The 18,322-nt window shown below is 37.5% G+C and overlaps 1 protein-coding gene and 1 long non-coding RNA gene across 20 annotated transcripts in view; one reads left to right on the top strand and one right to left on the bottom strand.

Annotated features, from left to right (window-relative positions):
• Positions 1-18,322, bottom strand: part of TJP1 (tight junction protein 1) — a 159,699-nt gene that overhangs the window by 22,964 nt on the left and 118,413 nt on the right. For all 19 annotated transcript variants that reach the window (XM_086849069.1, XM_086849072.1, XM_086849071.1 and 16 more), the window contains 10 exons: positions 17,767-17,823; positions 13,113-13,237; positions 12,794-12,896; positions 11,099-11,378; positions 10,466-10,569; positions 9,422-9,590; positions 8,922-9,066; positions 3,928-4,064; positions 1,459-1,564; positions 487-637 (listed from right to left, as the gene is read on the bottom strand). In XM_086849069.1, the coding sequence (XP_086705195.1) occupies positions 487-637; positions 1,459-1,564; positions 3,928-4,064; positions 8,922-9,066; positions 9,422-9,590; positions 10,466-10,569; positions 11,099-11,378; positions 12,794-12,896; positions 13,113-13,237; positions 17,767-17,823 (1,377 nt within the window). The remainder of the gene's footprint in view (positions 1-486; positions 638-1,458; positions 1,565-3,927; positions 4,065-8,921; positions 9,067-9,421; positions 9,591-10,465; positions 10,570-11,098; positions 11,379-12,793; positions 12,897-13,112; positions 13,238-17,766; positions 17,824-18,322) is intronic.
• LOC111934187 (uncharacterized) lies at positions 4,012-7,187 on the top strand. Its single transcript, XR_002867088.2, has 2 exons — positions 4,012-4,164; positions 6,891-7,187. It is a non-coding gene; the product is annotated as an uncharacterized LOC111934187 (long non-coding RNA).

The raw sequence follows: 18,322 nt of genomic DNA, 5'->3' as shown, positions 1-18,322 counted from the left end.
AATCTGAATCTATTGCTATGATTTTTTTCTTACTCTATTTCATACATACCAAGTGCATGTATTTCAAAATGCATCTTGTACCTCTAAATAGTCACACTTTATTTCTCCATAAAAGCACAGCTTCCAGCATACTAGGTAGCTGTTCATGTTATACTCATTATGGAACACCTATATATATCAGTATATATATATATATATATATATATATATATATATCAGTAGCCCACAAAGCATTCTGACAACTTAGACACCCAGCATGAAATCAAACAACTTTATCAACTGAATTTGTCTACAACATTTAATGTAAAAACCTTACTAAACTTCTAGCAACAATACAGTAAAAAGAGATTTTTCCTAGTAAGTTATCTAATAAATACACACAGAAGAAACCGCGTATGAACTACAAGGGCAAAATACTCAATCCTACAGAAAGAAAATCTACTTTGGCACAACAAAATATTTGTAATGTTAACAGTTTTGACATACCCTGAGAATCTGGTCCCCTTCCTCTAATCCTTCTTTTGCTGCAGGGCTGTCTTCCAGAACACCAGCTACAAATATGCCAACATCATTGCCACCTGCTAGTCGCAAGCCCACACTATCTCCTTTTCTGAACTTTACCAGTTTCATGCTTGGCCTAGAAATTTAGAAAATATCCTACTTACTTCTTAATAGCATAAAATATCCTGGTGAATTTGAAACATGCAAAGAAATAATCTGCTTGTTAGTCAATTAGTGGCTATTTTGCTATACATACCATTAACTGCTTATCAGCTGCAGCATTACAACATGCTCACTTAGCAGCACTCTAAAAACCCACTGCATGTACATGTTTAGTATGCCTTGTTTGTCTTACACTCAGTGTTTATGTGAGACACTGACACTCTCTTCCAAAAACATTCTTCCTTTTAAAGAGCTGTGCTGGCATACAGATCTATTTTGGCTCTGAAGAGATCAAAATGAATTTGAGGTAAAACCAAACTAGAATCAATTCTCATGTACACTAATGTCCATAAAGGAGATCCCAGCTGAAGTAGACTTATTTCCATGCTGGGACATTGCACATTTCTGCAGTAACCTTTATTCACTGCTCTCCAATCACTATGAAAGGTAAAGAATATACTACAGTAACTTTCCTCTCTTTGGAGATGGAGACTGGAATGGAGGAGTGAGAGTGCCCAGGGAGAGACAAACCCAGCAAATCCTTTTCACCTGTTGATTATTCTAAGGACTAATTTCCATAGAAATTAATAGATTTTAAAATGGTATATTACACAGTGTAAGTGCCAACAAGACTCAGGAATAAATCTCACATCTTAATAATTTGTAAACAGAAGGGCCAAGACAGGATACTGGACATGATATCAGAGCACAGATAGAAGTTACTGACCACCCTGGATAAAATTTTGGTTTGCTTAAGGACCAGGCAGGTTCAAAGAGAGTTCAGAGATACATTACCGAAGCATTCCATCTTCATGGGTTGAATTGGGTAAAGGACCATCAGATGGACTGACTGGTAAATCCACATCTGGCTGACCTCCTTGTGCATACACTGGCTTTGGTTCTATTAAAATACCAAAGATTTCCAATGTCCATTTGGTCATTTTAAGATGAAAATGTGAAGTTTAACTTAGTTAATGACTTCTTCAGTAGCCTTCCCTCCATACCACTTAGACTCACTTCAAAGTAAAATACTAGAAAACTTACAACAGAAGACATTCTCATCATGCCACTTAGAGCAGTGTGGTTACTGGCCTAATTAGTACTTTACTAATTGTAAAGATTCCCAAACTTTCTTTGCACTTCATCAAGTACTTTGTACACTGCAAAAGGATGAGAACTAGAAGGCTTCATGCTCCCAAGACCACTTTCAATCCTTCTGTTTCTAACCTTGATTTCTCTTCCCTAACTCCTTCATTTTTCATTGGTTCTCTTCACTCAAGAATTCAATTTTTGAAATGAAAATAGCATAAATCTTCAATCTAATATACATGCCTTGAGGTCCAGCTGGTGGTCCTTGGGGCTATGCACTTACTATGGCTTTGCTGTAGTGCTTCTCTGGAGTTCCTTTGAGGAAACTGCCACTGCATGCTTCCCTCAGCAGTGAGCACTGGCAGGGGCTCTTCTCTGATAAAGCCTTGGCCATGTTATAAGTATTTCTATGTAAGGCTCATTTTTGCACACTGGAAAAATTTTGATTTCAAACAAGGCTGACTTTAAACTAGTCTAATATTCCTGATATTAAAACTGCACCATCTTCCTTTTAAATCACAGAACAGACTAGTTTGGAATTGGCAATTTCAGGCAACAGTTGGGTAATTATGCCTTTTTCTAATGTAACTCTGGTCCTTCCCATACAGTAGCACAATATTTTTCTTCAAGTGTATAATTAACCTTTCCTAGGCTAAGCCTTTGATGATCCCTCCCAACAAATAATTTCCTCCCACCCTTCTTTGACACAATCAGCTATGATAGTCATCTTGCCCTTGCCTTTAGTCTAAGCAGCAAACCATCACAGATTCTTCCAACCACTTCTCTAACATATTTTTATTACAGTCTTGGAAGGATCCTCATCTCCCTGGAGCTTTCATGAGGCTTTTAAAGGATTATGCCCTTTGCTACACTTTTTTATCTTGGGCAAGCAAACTGTATCTGCAGACATTAATTTAAATATTAGCTTTATGTACTGGCCTACAGCTCCTCCCACATAAACTAAGTATTTCCATGTGTCTCTTCCCATTCATGTAAGAATAGAACATTTCTCCTTCCCCACCAGCCAACAAAACCCCCACACTATTTATCACTCATTTCACTTAAGGGTCACTGATCTGGCTTGATTGGTATTATGCCAATTATCAATCTTCAGTATCTTACAGAAATGCAGAATTCAACTTTCTAATCTCTACTACCACATCGTTTTCCAACTTGGCAAATATAAACTACTTCATTTGCCTCTCTTCATAACACTCCTGTAAGAGGTCACCTCTTATGACCATCTTTGTAATAATGGCTGCTGCATCAGAAAACCTACTGTTCTTATTTTCAAGATCTTTCAGAGTCTATCAACATCATAACTCTTCTAGTTCTTCACTAATCTACTGACTACTACACGCAGAAGTGTCACTGCTCATCCCTTAGGTCCTCAAATATTTTTCAAGCTTGAATGTGTTCTCTCTCATTGCACCCAGCCTTTCAGTAACAACTCCCTCTAAACCATCTGCACAGCTCCTTTCTCCACTTGTAACTTCATTGAAGTGCCTCATTGTGTAAACAAAAATCTTGTAAGTGCCAGCCTGCCCAGAACAGTGTCCTGTAGCATCTTTTGTTTGTTTGTTTTTTTATTTTTTACACCATCTGGCTTTTATCTGCTGCCATTTAGCTTATCCTTCCCTTTTGGGACAAGGAATGAAATTTTTTTCTGGTTTGATTAGCAGTACTGCATTTGTTAAGCTCCCTTCTTGGTCCATGACTGTAGTTAACTGCTACATGAACAAAGCATTTGGGAGTGTTTTGTGTTGTATCTTGGGAACAGTAGCTCTAAACAGGCTTAACTACATCATTGTTATAACTGCTACAGTAACCTATAAGAACACATTCACTATTGAACACTCAGAAATGATAAGATTTTAACCTTGCCTGAGAAATCAGTACAAAACTACAACCATCACTTACAACTACAATCCTAAACACGGAAATCTGACTCCCATATAAAGACAGACCCCACAACTTAGGTTTTCAGGACCAAAACTCTAAAGATGTAAATGGGATTATGGTTACAAAGACTATTTGAATTCAGAAATAAAAATGATTAGGACTTGGTTTGTTTTAAGACTTGAAAGTAATTCCACAAATATGCAAGAACATTAAGTCTTTACTGGTCATCCATTCTTAATGACATGCACAATTAATATATTTTAATATTTTTACCTGGGAGTGGTGGAGTTTGTTTTTCAGTTCTTTCAACTGTCACCTCTTCCACAGTTTTAGAAATATCATCTGCATTCTTTACAGGTGTAGAGACAGCTCCTGGTTTAGTTATTCTCTCATCTTCTCTGCTTCGATGACTATATTAGAGAAAAAAATTCCACTCTGCATACAGAACTGCTTCTATGATCTCAGTCTATTAAGACTAAAGGATAAATACTTTCATTCATCAAGTTCAGGGTAAGCTATCACCATTACTATTGAGGAAGGTTTTGTTCTCAGACTATCACATTATTAGCCGTTTTTACCGTTTATAAATCCTAGTGTTTTGTCCCTAATAGCACATTAACAAAGGAGTTCCCTAGGTATGGCAGTTTAGAGAGCAGCAGACACAGACTCCTCTCTGCTTCAAACACAAGTCACACACACCTGCTGTATATTGATAGATACATAAGGAATAGAGAAGCAAAGGGAAGAAAGGAAGAAAATCCACTACAATGTTCTTTTCCTCACCCCTTCCTATAGACATAATGGATTTTTAGACTTAGTTCTTAAGTTTTGCTGTGACCAAGCTAAATTATCTGCTCCTTTGTTTGTCAGCTGCCCTGAAACACAAGTGCTGCTGGTGTGGCACTTTTTATCTTTGCAAAGTCCTGCCAAGGCCTGCAGAAATATGTTCCTCATTTCTCATCTCCTCAGAGAGGATAAGGCCTTCAATCCACAGCTTTGACAACAGGGGAGTGCTTCTCATCCTCACATTTTAGTCAAAAGACAATTTGTTGCTTCTTATGCATTTCTTTTGCACACTTTGAGTGCAAACTGAAGTAATTTAGGACATGTTAAAGTAACTTCTTGTTTTCAAATGATGAAAGCAAGGAAAATTCTACAGAAGGTAACTTCTATTCAGGTATTCTTATATTGTTGTATTGAGATAAAGCTACCAATTGTACCACAGCAGAACTGAACATGTGCTGCATGTTGAAATGTTAACCACTACGCTGCTATCTGATGAACACTGAATAATTTAATAGGGTTGGAACAGATGAATATTAATAATGAGCTAGAAAAAGAAAGTTTTCTTCCTGGGAGTTGGCAAATAAGCAAGGACTTAATATATATTAAATATTTGAAAATTTGAAATATGACAGACACAAATAGCAACCTTTCATATTACACCAGACTGATTTGCCACGTCGGGGGGAAAAAGGTATTTTCTCAAGGAAAACAAGGGCTTGGTCAGTAGATGCAAGCCCATTTGCTCTCATAGAGATCTGTACTGGAGGGAAAAAAGAGAGAAGTTCTGCACTACCAACAGCTAGGTGGTGCTACTGGGCAACAATGAGCATCACTGCCCATAAAGCACAAATGGATCAAATCCCCATCATCGGGGTTAAGATTGTTAAGATCCTGATCAGAAATAATGCTTCAAGAAATGGAAATATCACTTCAGAAAACAGATCCCAGCAAGTCTTCTCATCCAAGATGTATAGTAAAGAATAAAAGAAATCACAAAAATCAAAACACAAATAGAATGTGCTTTCCTGAAGCAAAACAAAGTTTTGATATATAAGAAACAAAGCTTAGCTATTCAGCCAAAACCTACTACAACTTCTCAGTACATTCCTCTGCCAGTTTTAAAACCATGTGCCCAAAGGCAGCCAAACAGAATACAGAAAAGTACTCCCATCACCACAACAAACTGTGAAGAGAAGCACTTTTGCATTATAAACAGTCATCTTATTTTAAGTCATTGATAAAAACAAGCACAGTAGTTTAATTTTTAAAATCCCTATTCATGCCTCTTTTTATCCAGACTAAGTCCCTTTTGGAGCCTCCCACAGCTAATTAAAAGGATGCTAAAAACCACTATGTGTAAGAAAGTGAACAGCAAGCATTTATCCTTCTACTTCATTCCCAAACATCACTGATAGATGTTTTCCTACTACTCTTTTGGATTTCCAGTTTAGGTGCATAAGCTAGACAGTACCAAAGTGTTGTTCACTGTGTGCACTGTGACACTATTGTTTAACATCTGTGCTGTGTCAGGGCCCCCTTTACCTCACTTCCTCTCCCTGACATTTTTTCAAACTGCGTTTAACAGAAACAATTTTAAATTACAAAATACATTCAGGGACATGTTAGTGCTATTACTGCAGAACAAGAGATGACCTGCAACACACAATGTTTGTCTCTACAGAAAATTATGGAAAATATGAACATGCAGGATTTTTCCAAATGTATTTAGCATATCTCAAACCCTTTAGCATAAGAAGGGTAAGAGCAAAATAGCACCTTCCTAGAGACATTCAAAATAGAGCTGATTTTTATCTTACATTCTAATTTTTCAGCTTGTTTTGTAAATGGACAGAATAACCAATCTCTTATGCTACATATAAATTGACAATGGTATTATAGCAGTCAGCCTCATCCTTCCACAAATAATGATGATCTCCACAGTGATTTCTTCAAACTACCACATCTTTCTTGCTGAGGGGTTAAAGTGTTAAACACACCAGAGGATGTTCTTGCTATTCCAATACCAATGTGAGGAAGTCAGCATAGGAGACAGAGTTCCTAAGCAGGGGTTCATTCAGTTAGTAAAGAGCAGCCCAGAGATACCATCTGGCAGGTTTGGCAGCACTTGGCTTTAAATGCCAGTCTTTAGGATGGGTCACACCAAAAGCTTACCCAGCTCAGCAGCTTCTTAGTGCCAGCAGTAAGACCAGATAGCTAAGGAAGGATGTGTGAAACTTGTCCTGAGGTACTCTCCAGCTTAGGTGCAGAGACTTTGCTCATTCTAGCACTTTAAGTACAACTCTTCATAGGTTATATAGAAAGCACAATTAGCCCTTTCTGTTACTAAGAAAAATGCTTTAGAATTTGAGTTTTTAGAAGACTGTTCAAGAGACATCTACGAACTTTCTTTAGACTAAAGAAAACTAAAGCCCTATTTAATGCTTTGACAGAATAATCAAACACCAATTGTTATGGAAACCCTATATCCAGGAACATTGCAAGCAGGCTGGTGCACATCCCAGTGAGGAACACTGAAAGGTGGACAGCATTGAAGACCCTGCCAGACCCCAAAGCAATACTAAAGCAGCTCTGTTAACAGATTTCTGTACTCTGGTGCACAGGCAGAAATGTCAGTCTGTACTTAAGCTTGTATGAAAGGACTAAGAGGATTCCCCTGGAACTTCCCTCCTCATTAACATACAAACACTTGGCAGAACAGTATCTAAATAAAGACTCATTATCATCAATACATTTTTAACATCCTCCTTAAGCTTAGTTGGAAGACTTTTTGCACATTTCTTCCTCAGCCCTTTCTCAAGCCTTTTTCTTCCTCCAGATTTTCCACCAAACTCAAAAAAGAATAAGTAGTTAACAACTAATTTGATCTTACAGTAGATTTAAACTTACACAAACAACCATTACAAAGAGAAGTTTCTCTCAACATGTTTTTCTTTACATGGCTCAGGGCCCAGATTTTCTGATCTTGAAAGGGACATGTTGCACAGGAAGTCAAGCCATGCCAAAGTAGCTCTTGCTCATAAAGAAGATATAACGGATGCATTCAGAGTTGAGATAACTTCAAAGTTCTCTCTCGGGGAGGATTTGATTCTTCCAACAGTTTGGTCTACAGGAAGTGACCATCTACCACTAAACCACTGCAGTAGGACAGGAAAGCACTAACACTAAGCTAAGTCAGTCATAGTTCTGATAGATTTTCTTTTTATGTTCCTCCCTCCAGCAAGCCCTATCAGACTGCACTAGAAATGCATGTCAAGACATACAGTTTTGAAATATAACAGAGATCTCACAACCTTCACAGTCAAAATCCTGCCTCTGGGACCCTGCTTTTAAGTTTTTTCCATGAATGCAGTTCCTACTTGAAAACAAGCTTTCATGCCTTGTGGTCCCTCTGAACAATGTACACGAAAGAGAAGCAAAAATACCTGTAACCCCCATAACCCCAAGCAGGTGTATGTGCAGGTACAATCTCTTCTGCAGTTGTATTGACCTTTAAAAGCCTCTAAGAGCCTTGAAGGTCTGTTATTTTCCCCTTGGGTAAGCCAATTTTATTAATAAGCAATCAGGCATATCTTTAATGAAATGGCCAGTTGCAATGCATTTTTTCAGAGTTTTTGAACAGAATCTAAAAACCTTCAGATAGAGGCTCTGAATTTGGAATTTGCACAGATCAATTGTAATTACTGTTCTATCGTATTATGAGCAGTCACAAGAGAAACTTTTCTTTTTCAAATATTTAGTAGAATTTGAAATCCAACACTGAAACACTAATTCAAGAAATTAGAATGTCTATTTCCAAACTGTGGAAATGCAAAACTGGGCAGATTTGTAATTCAGGACTCAAGTTTCATATGGCAGAAGAAAAAATTCCAAACCATACAGTACATTACTTGTCTCTGAATTCCTATAAAATTAGACTCACATACTGAAGAATTATGATCAATCCTCTTTTACCAAGTTCAAATATTAAAATGTAGAGTGCAAAAGTTAAATCTGCTGTGCAATACACCTTGTTTTGTAGGAATTAAATGTATTCAGAGACATAAGATAACCCCTATGCCTAAAGAAAGCAAAGTATCAACAAGTTTACCCAGACTGGACATGCAACAGGAACTGTGCTACAGGTCATCTCAAATCTCCTCATAGCTAACTGCTTTCCAAAACCAAAATGCAACTACACATTATTCAGTAACATATATTGCTATCAAACTTACATTGTCATTCATACAACCATGCTCTATGATTATGTTTAAAAAAAATGTAACAATAAAGAAATGTTCAGTTTCTCCTCAAGTCTAAAGTATTTGGATCATTATTATCTGCATCTCTTGAGACAAAGAATGGCATATTACTGCCTCCATAGTTCTGCTTCACATTTGTTACACCATTTAAATCCAAGCACTCCTGCAACTTATATGTTACATTAAATAGTTGATTTAAAAATAATACAACGCTGCCATCACCTGCCGTTGCTGGGCTGCTGTGGAGAATGTCTGGAATGGTCTGAAGGCTCTGACCTCTGGTCAGGAGATCGTGAACGACTGCGGCGGGGCCTGTCATGTGATCGGTTGGAATGATCTGATGCCAGCGACTGAATTTCTGAAATGTCTGTTAAATAAAAGTTGTTTTTCATGAAATGACTGTAATTTAAATGGTGGCATGACCTGCTTAAATGGGAATAAGCTTTTGCAGAGAATTTTTATGAAGATGTTAAATCTATGCTTATTATTACACAAAAATCAAATTTAATATTCCTGAAAGAACAGCCACAAGAATAGGGACTGTATCTTTTTCTTTACAGTTTTTGAAGGTGTGGATTTCAATCACATTCAAACAAAAAATTACCCCCATTACAATCTTACTCCTAACTTCTCCTTCCCACCCTCTCATCCCACTTAGGTACTTCTTATCTTGACAACACAGGGAGTTTTTTCCTCTTTAGAAATCAAATTTTTATACTCACCATCTCTTTCTGAAGCATTAGCAGAATGAATACTGTCAGAAAGATCAGGGACATTCAAGAGTGTGGCTCGTTCATCTCGCTGAACAACCATCTTCAATTTGCCTTTTGACCTTTCTATTAATGTTTTGGCATCTGCTAAGGACATATTTTCCGTCACTGTGCCATTTATCTGGAATAGGGCAGGAAAAAAGAACAGATATAAACTTCATAAAAAAACCCCAATGAATCTCCAGCATAAAGAATGGTGTTCTGTCTGATGATATTTAGAAATAGTTAAAAAATCAAATTACCATAATTCAATGGAAGACCATTAGGCACATCCAAAATATTGCATAATAAAGAAAATTATTTGCAGTTTTCAAAGTCAAAGCTCCTAGCACTAACAGAAAACTCGTAAAATATTAGTTATGTTTTCTGAACCAGCACTGCTATACACAACTGAGCTAAGAATGGTCCATTTATTTGCACCAACACATTCACAGCACTACCTTGAAATAAAAATTGTTAGTATGAATTAAAAAATCATTTGGAAGGGACCTCAAAGACCATCCAGTTACAACCACCTTGCCATGGGCAGGGACACTTCCCACTAGACCAGGATGCTTAAAGCCCCATCCACTTGCCTTGGATACTGCTAGGGGTGGGGCATAAAAAATTAACCCCTGGGTATTTCTAAAAAAAACCCCAACCAAAAAAAAAAATTTACCTGAAGGCAAGTATTAACGTTCCACAACATTTTACTTATAACTAAGTAAAGCTTCATACTTTTTCAAATAATCTTTACTATGTATTTACAGTGGGCATTATTTGTCTGAATAACAAACACTTAAGGAACAATACCAAAAACATGTCGTAGTTTTCCTTTCCTTAGGGAAGTGGATTCATATTAAATTTGATCTTTGTAATGAAAAGTGACACACCTTCTATTAACTATAATCGTGTTACTGATCTTTGTTCTTTGTTCAATCATGTTACTGCCAGTTCTAGGCAGAGTTGTATCAGTGAGTTTTGCCTTTGAACAACCACCACCACCATATACTGTACCTTCAGTACAACATCTCCTTCCTGGATATTGCCATCTCTTGCTGCCAGGCTATCCTGTGATATTTCTTTCACAAATATGTGACTTGCCAACCGCAGACCATACTCTGTATAATAAAAGAGAAAAGAAAACTGATGAAGTTAGAGTAGAAAAGAGGGAGGTATCTAGAGATTCACAGACTGTTTTATACAGTATTTACACAGGCAACACAAAGTGCTGTAGCAGAATATGTTATAGCTTCACCGTTATATCAATCTTTTTCTAACACTGCCTATAATCAGAACTGCTGCTCAACAGCTTCACTTAGATGTTATCTACAAATTTCCCCCTTCCAAACAAGACACTCACTGAAGACTCAGCTAAAGTGTAGCTATGTAGCTGCTGACTATCAGATGTTGGCTGCAGTTGGGATTTGTTTACACTATATAATACTTTACCCTTAACTAAGCACACAGATTTTGGAATATGAAATACAATAGCACTTTATAAGTTTTGAGCCAGCTACTGATAAAATGGGAAAACTGGAAACAGCACAGTTCATTCGGCCCACACAGCCTTTAGCCCAACACCGAGCGAAGCAGCTGGCTTCACAACACCAGCAAAAAGTATTAGCAAGAGATGTACACACAAGTTACCTTCATTTTTCCTGGATTTCACCAGAGTGACTTTGGTGGGCTTTGCAGGCTGGCTGGAGGTGACAGACCTCCTGTCTGACCTCGGAGACAAGCTCCTCTCCCTGCTCGCGCTGCGATCTCTGACCCAGCTCTTCTCGTGCCTCCTGCTGGCACTGGGACCACCACGGCTGCTCCTTGGATCCCGGATTTCCTCATCGTAGCTGTCGTCCTCGTTTTCAGACACTGGTTCAGGGTCTGGTCGAGTCACTGGAATCTGAATTTTCTTCATCCTTCGGATAGTCTACAACCCAACAGCAAATATCAGCCTCTGGCTGTGTAATGCTAATGGTGCTACTAAATGTCAGAAGCCAAGCTAATCCCAGCATTCAAAACATGCAGATGCATTTGTGGATGCTCTGAAGGGTTGCATCTGCATTATAAAATTATATCAAATTAATACAGGAGACCAATCAATACAGATTACTAGAAACCTGTTTTTACAGTTATTTTAGTCTTTTTCAATGTTTTTGTACAAGTGGCAAAAGGGTAACAATCAATAGACTTGGTAGCACAACACAAAATTCTGTCTTCAGAGCTACATATTTGAATGCCCTCTTTGCTTAAAACCACAAAATCAGTTACTGGCACTGCTAAAACCCTTTCTTTGCTAACATGTAATCTAGTGTATACTCAGTATGCTCTTGACAGTAATTCTCCTCAACTTTGAAGTCTCCCAGTCTTCCAAAGAAATGTTTATGCAAGACACAGAGGAAGGGGAGCAGTCACTCTGGAAGTTCAAAGTTGGTTTGTACAACTTAGCTGGTTCTACAATATGAGCCAGGCCTTGCTCAGAGATTTCTTTGCTATGCATTACAGAACCAAACCAAGTCCTACCATAAAGTTTTCATTAATTACTTTTTTAAAAAATATAAATCTACACACCAAATATTTAACACACTGAAAGCCCTGCACAGCTTGCCACACATTGCTTTCTGTAAGCTTTGAAGAACTGCTGCCAAATCTACAAACGTGGAACATTACACTTTTTTTGCAACTGCATTAAAGCACACAAATGCACTAAAAATCTGTCAGCAGAAAAGCTTTTCTACAAGCCCCAGAAGTCTCTTTTCATTAAGAAACTTCTAAACATTGTGCATTTTTGGTGCTATTTTTCTGTAACATAACCCTCAAACTTCTATAGAAAGCTGGATTACCCTTTGGGGATGACCTGTTCTGTTTTGCAAAAGTTCAAATACCAACCACTTAGAATAAGCCTACAAAATTATAGGAATTAAGTTAATTATACTTTATTTTGGCAAACTGTTTACTGAACACAAAAAGAACTGTGTTAGTGCCTGAACAGCTTGTCCTTTAGCATACGCCAGCCTTTGAAAAACTCAGTAAAAGTGCATCCAACAAAGCAAACAAATTTTAAACAAAGCTGACTTGCCACAATTTGGCAATCTGAGAAGAACTTTACCATAAAGGAGTCTGAATTATCCCATGCTACACTATGCAATCATCATCATTCACATTTCAAAAAACATTCTGAGTGACCCACTTGATAAACATGCCATGATTATCACTTAAACCTGAAACATCACACAGGTGTTATTCAAGTACCTTGCATCATGCCCATATTTTATAGCAGACATTACACTATTGTACTTTTACTCTATAATGATGAAACTTTAAATCTTCAAGACATTCACTTACAATTTTGGCATTCTTCCCACTTTTCCTCAGCTGCTGAACAGCAAATGCATGCTCGACATTATCCATTGAAACTCCATTAACCATTGCAACACGGTCATTTTCTCTACATGAAAAACATCACAATGTACAGTATAAATACCTTATGCTAAGAAGAAAATATTGGTGAATAGGTGCCCCTGAGCAAAGTGCCTGTATTACAAACCCGCTACACCAACAGTTACAGACAACTTGATCCCAAAGCAATCAGGAGGTTAAGCTACTACGGACAAAGATGAATGAATGCCCCTGTATCAGAACCGAGGTATAGTTTGGCACTTACTGTAGCAGTCCTTCTGCTGGGCCTCCTTTCAGCACATCAGAAATAACTATTGATGTCTCACCACTCTGAAAGTGAGGATTATCTCTTCCTCCAGATATTGCAATACCAAATCCAAATCCAGGGGCCTATAATGTAACAAAAGCAATATTTTTACTTTCCAATATCTAATAGTCACAATTTGCATTCCCATGCCAAACACAAAAAGGTCCCATGAGATGAATACAAGTTTTTGAAAGAAAAGCAGGATCAATGAACCAATCAATGCTATGCAATCCAGTAACAGGGGATAGATTAAAAAGAAACACTTTCAGAAGGCAGAGGTTTTTGGAGTCACTACTCTAGACTAAGAGACTAGAGTTCTCATTTGGATTATTATGGCCTAGACCTCAGGTGGTCATCAGCAAGACCTCAGTCTTCAGTAAGCACAACAAACCATTCCACTGAGCTGCAACTCTAACTCAAACCCTTATATCATTTCCTGCAACACTTTCTTTGAGTTTTCCCATGATGGTATTTACCCAGCTCGACCTCACTTCACTCAGGAACTGACAGGATTGCTGCACAGAGTAGTATGACTGCAGGCTCAGTTCTTACAAATAATACCAAGATCACTTGTACCATTAAATACATCAAAACCTTGTCAGCACTTGCAAATCATCTGCATCTTAACAAAAGTAATTTGCTTCAATCTTTTCCCTCTAGGGTGACCTGCCACTACAGCAAGGTCAATGCCTCTGAAAAGTTATTCCTGTTAGATATTTCAAGATCCAACAATGATGCTTACATTTCTGCCTGGAAGCAGCGAGGGTGGGAAATAAGCTTTCTAAATATAACCGATCTGCAAACCATCTAGCTCTTTCATCACTGCCCAGAAAACATTTTGAGGATATTACTATTTAAATGCTGTCTTTTACTCAAGAATTTATTCTGCCATTTTTAACTATGCAAAATGCAGTCACTGGATGGAAAAGATCACGTTTGGGTCAATCTCACTTCTCTCTTTCAGAGAGCACACACTTTGTGCTGGCAGACTTCACTTTCTCTTTTCCAGACTTTTTAACAAACATGACCCAGCTTTAGCAGAGAGTTTCATAACCCAAAAGTGACAGCAGAGGCAACATGGCAGTCTGCATCTGGCTGCAAGACACATGACATTCAGTTTTTTGGACATCAATTACTGCCCAAAACCTACTTGTTTCCTATTTCCTCCCAAAACAACGGTTATAAAAAGATGTTTCAGTTTTGCCTGTGAGGAGTGAATAGGAACAGCATTAAAATACAGATTTGGAGATTCAGTGTTCAGAAATGGAGTTGAGTAGTTGGTCCATGCTGTTGCCAAGAAGGAAGTCGGTCTAAGTGTGGGGGACTGGGGAAGGGCACACCTTACTGCTTCTTTTATATCCATTTTAATTCATTAGAGGATAAATGGACTTCTTTTCAAAATACCTCCCAGACAGATCAACCAGAAATTGTGGCAGGGATGCAAGAATTAAGTGAAACTTGGTGCCATGAAGGAGGCTCTCAAATGTCCACTCGTGACCAGACCTGAGGGGCTTTTTCAGTTTTATTTTTTAAAGTCAAAGAGAATATATAATAGCCTACACAAAAATGTTAGTAAAACCCCTATCAAAACATAATATTTCCACTCTCATGACACTCCTGCTTTTAGTTTTCCATTATTTTAACAACCACAACTTAGTTTGCGCTGTATTTGGGTGGGGAAGGAAAGGGAGAAAAGAGATAATAACAAAGACATTTATGTCAAATTTGATTTAAATATTCTCTATCTTTCATTCACCATAAATAAAAATATTTTTAAATTCTCCACTCATGGTAAGAAATACAAAAATCAAGCTAAGGGGGGCAGAAACTCACTGCAAATCTTATCTTGCTGCTTGCCATACTACGTTTTAAAAGTGTATTTGCAAATCAAATCACCAGTATGGTGATGACTGTTTCATATTTTAATGCTCTCTTCCAGAAGCCCTGAAACAATGCAGTCTCATATACAGACAACACTTAACAGGCCAAACAAGTCAGATACAGAGTTTCTAATAAGATAAATCAAGGTCTTCAGAAATACTCCAAAGTCAAGAATGAAATCCTAAATTCTTCTGAAGATTTAAAAGGTCACAAAAAACCTTCCAGTAAAAAACAGCCTACCTACTTTCCATTTTATCCTGCTGCCTACCATCATCTTGAGAGACAACTGATTATCAGAACTGCTCTCTGAAAACTGAGCCCAGCTCCTAGACATGTCTGGAAATAGCAAGATGTCGATCACTACAAATTATACGAGATACCAATATATACTTTAAGTAAAACAGCATTTAAAAAAAATATCCTTGTATCAGAACTTCACCTGTCACTCAGTCATAACCGTAATTCAGCCACTACAACAAAAAGTATTCAGATGTTGCAGAAAAAACACAAAAAAAAGAGCTGTACTATTCAACTTTCTCACAGTAATGTAGTGTGGGACAGTCAAAAAGGTAGGTACATACCTGGTTTCTATGTTTTGGGGAAAGGACACACATCTCCCACAGAGCTTAGCTCCAAGTAGGAAAAAAACCCAGGTGATAAAGTGCATGATTCCTCCCTTGAGTACTTTGCAATTAAGTATCAGAAGATCTCTCAATAAAAGGTAACTGTAGCTATCTAATAAGTTTTAACTGAGTTTGAGACTGTTAAGATTAAGTCTCAATTAAGAGTTAAGTAGCAGTCTCTTAAAGAGTTAAGTAGCAGTTCAGTCCAGGAAGCTGGAAGGGTGGTAAAGAAAGGCATCAAAACCTCTTGGTGAGAAATTCTAGTCTCTGCTTCTCAAAAAACTTTCTAATGAGTCTTTTGACAGTAGTGCTGGAGTTCAGCAGTAAATCCTCTTCCCAGGGTTAAGGGTAATTCTAAGCACATATTTGTTTCATATTAGCATAAGGGGTTTGGTTTTGTTATCTGGCAGATGGAAATAACTGTTTTTAACTGACTAAATTAATACTATTGAAGTTATTAACAGTACCTATCATCAGCTTTCAACACCTAAGTAAGAGCTACTTAATCAGGTAACAAAACAGTTATACCAGAAGAGTTGGCAGAATTTTGGCACATAAAAGATCATAAGTGAAATTATAATTACAGTTATACTTTTACATCAGTGCTATAAAAGAACCTCTGACTATCTGCAAGTCCAACCAAAAATGAGATCTCTGGTCCCTTCCAATTATTTAAAATTTTGTTCAACATAACACCATATAAGTAACAGCATTTCATTATTTGTTTGTGCATGGACTAAACGTCTCACTTCTGGTGTCACTGAAATTACTGCTCCAACTGACCAGGAAAAGGTGCCCTTCAAGGGAAAGTGAGCTATCACCAAGCCTACGAGCCAACCTTATATTACTGTGGCATTTTTTGTTTGACTATAAAGCAGTACTTATTTAATCAGTAATATGAGTAAAAAACCTGAAGTTTACAGAGATTACAGGGATGACTGGACAGTTTCAAGATGAAAATATAAAAGGCAGTTAATTATATATAGAAATAACACTTCTTGCTAAAAAACTTGTTGACTTAAAAATATCTAATATTAAGAATATTAGATAAATTAGATAACATTAGATATTAGATAAATTAGATAAATATCACTACACATTGTAATTTTTACTCATACTTCCCTTTCATCATGTGGCTGCAGACAGAGATGGGATACTTTGTCAGCCCTCTGGTCAAACTGAGTGTTCACAAAAGGGCACCTACCCGAACAGTTACTTTGAATCAACAACATTAAAGCCTTTAGAATCAACAGTTAACAGGTCTGACAGAGAATTAACATTTTATCTGACCAGCTGACCTACACATGGGCATTTTTGTACAAGGTCCATTCATCCCACCAGTGCTACAATTTTAAAACGCCTTTATTCTATGATGAACTGAAGGCAAATTGTATAACTTGCTCCCTTGAGACAACACTTCCACATCTCCCTGTTTTTGGGATGAATGCAGCTATTTGGACCATGTTTCCGTGGCTGCTTTAATACTAAATTGCTGCCAGAAATGGCATCACACTCTGACTTTTCCTAAGCAATTAATTCCTTACTGACTCTCTTGTACAGCTTCACGATAGCTACATCAGAACTCAATTTAGGAGTAACTCAAACAAGAGGAGTCTAAATGCAAAAGCGGTCTTGCTATTCACTGGTTCCCAGCACACATTCCTTTGTGCAGGGTACACATTCTGACCACCCAGAATCACTGCTTCCAGCCAGTGGTTTGAGAAAGCAGCAAGCAAATAAGACAGATTTGAATACATTTATTTATATGCAATTACATTGTTTTATGTCACTGAAAATAAAGTTTTAAAACTTTCAAGCATAGTTACAGCCCTACCATGAATGAACACAGATTTCTACCTCCCTTCAGTTAGGTACAGATGTAATCTAAAGCTTTGTTTCTAGCGTGGTTATTCGTAGGCAGGCTTATCTCTGAAGCCCAACAAACAAATAGAGCTATCACATGGAGCTTTTACAACACTTCTAAATTTAAACAAGGGAATATGACAGTTTCCTTTCCTTTTACTTCCTGACATCTGGCTTTTTCCTATTGTTTTCAAAAACTACCAGTATCCTGCATTAGGCACACACAGCCAATTGTATGAACTCACCCTGTGAAGAGTCACTGTGTGTTGTTCCCATATAGCTGTTTCTTCCATTGTTGTGCTCTAAGGAGGAAAAAAAACCCCAAAGATTAGACTTCACTTTGAATAGTTGTATAATACCACAAACAGAAACTTACATTCAAAAGTAACATTAATATTCATATAGAATAGCTACAGAAGGAGTTGGCCTGGCTCATTCATTACACATTTCCTGCCTTTATATGTCACGGCTGAACTTCCTGTGCTCCTCTTGAAGGGAGCGGGGGGAAGAATAGGCAAAATAGATTACAGAGTTTGAAGTTATAAAGAAGTTTCAAGAGCAAGACTACAAGCAGCATTTGTGATATAGGCTCTCTTGGTCGCTTGTTAAGATTGCAGTAGATGTAGCTTGTCCAATCAGTTGTATTTATATCCTAACATTTGCACTTACACTTCCCTTTAGCTTGTTTTAACTGCATGCAGATTAGCATTAATTCATGAACACCCAGCTACAGATTACAGTACCTGTGCTACTGTATTATGCACACAGGTCACATTTAATGGACTTCAGTTTAGTGCTAAT

Source organism: Cyanistes caeruleus, chromosome 13 (genome assembly GCF_971803275.1).
Source record: "Cyanistes caeruleus chromosome 13, bCyaCae1.hap1.1, whole genome shotgun sequence".
Lineage (NCBI taxonomy): Eukaryota > Metazoa > Chordata > Aves > Passeriformes > Paridae > Cyanistes > Cyanistes caeruleus.
Note: the sequence above shows the minus strand (reverse complement) of the source record. Positions and strands in the feature narration are given on the sequence as shown.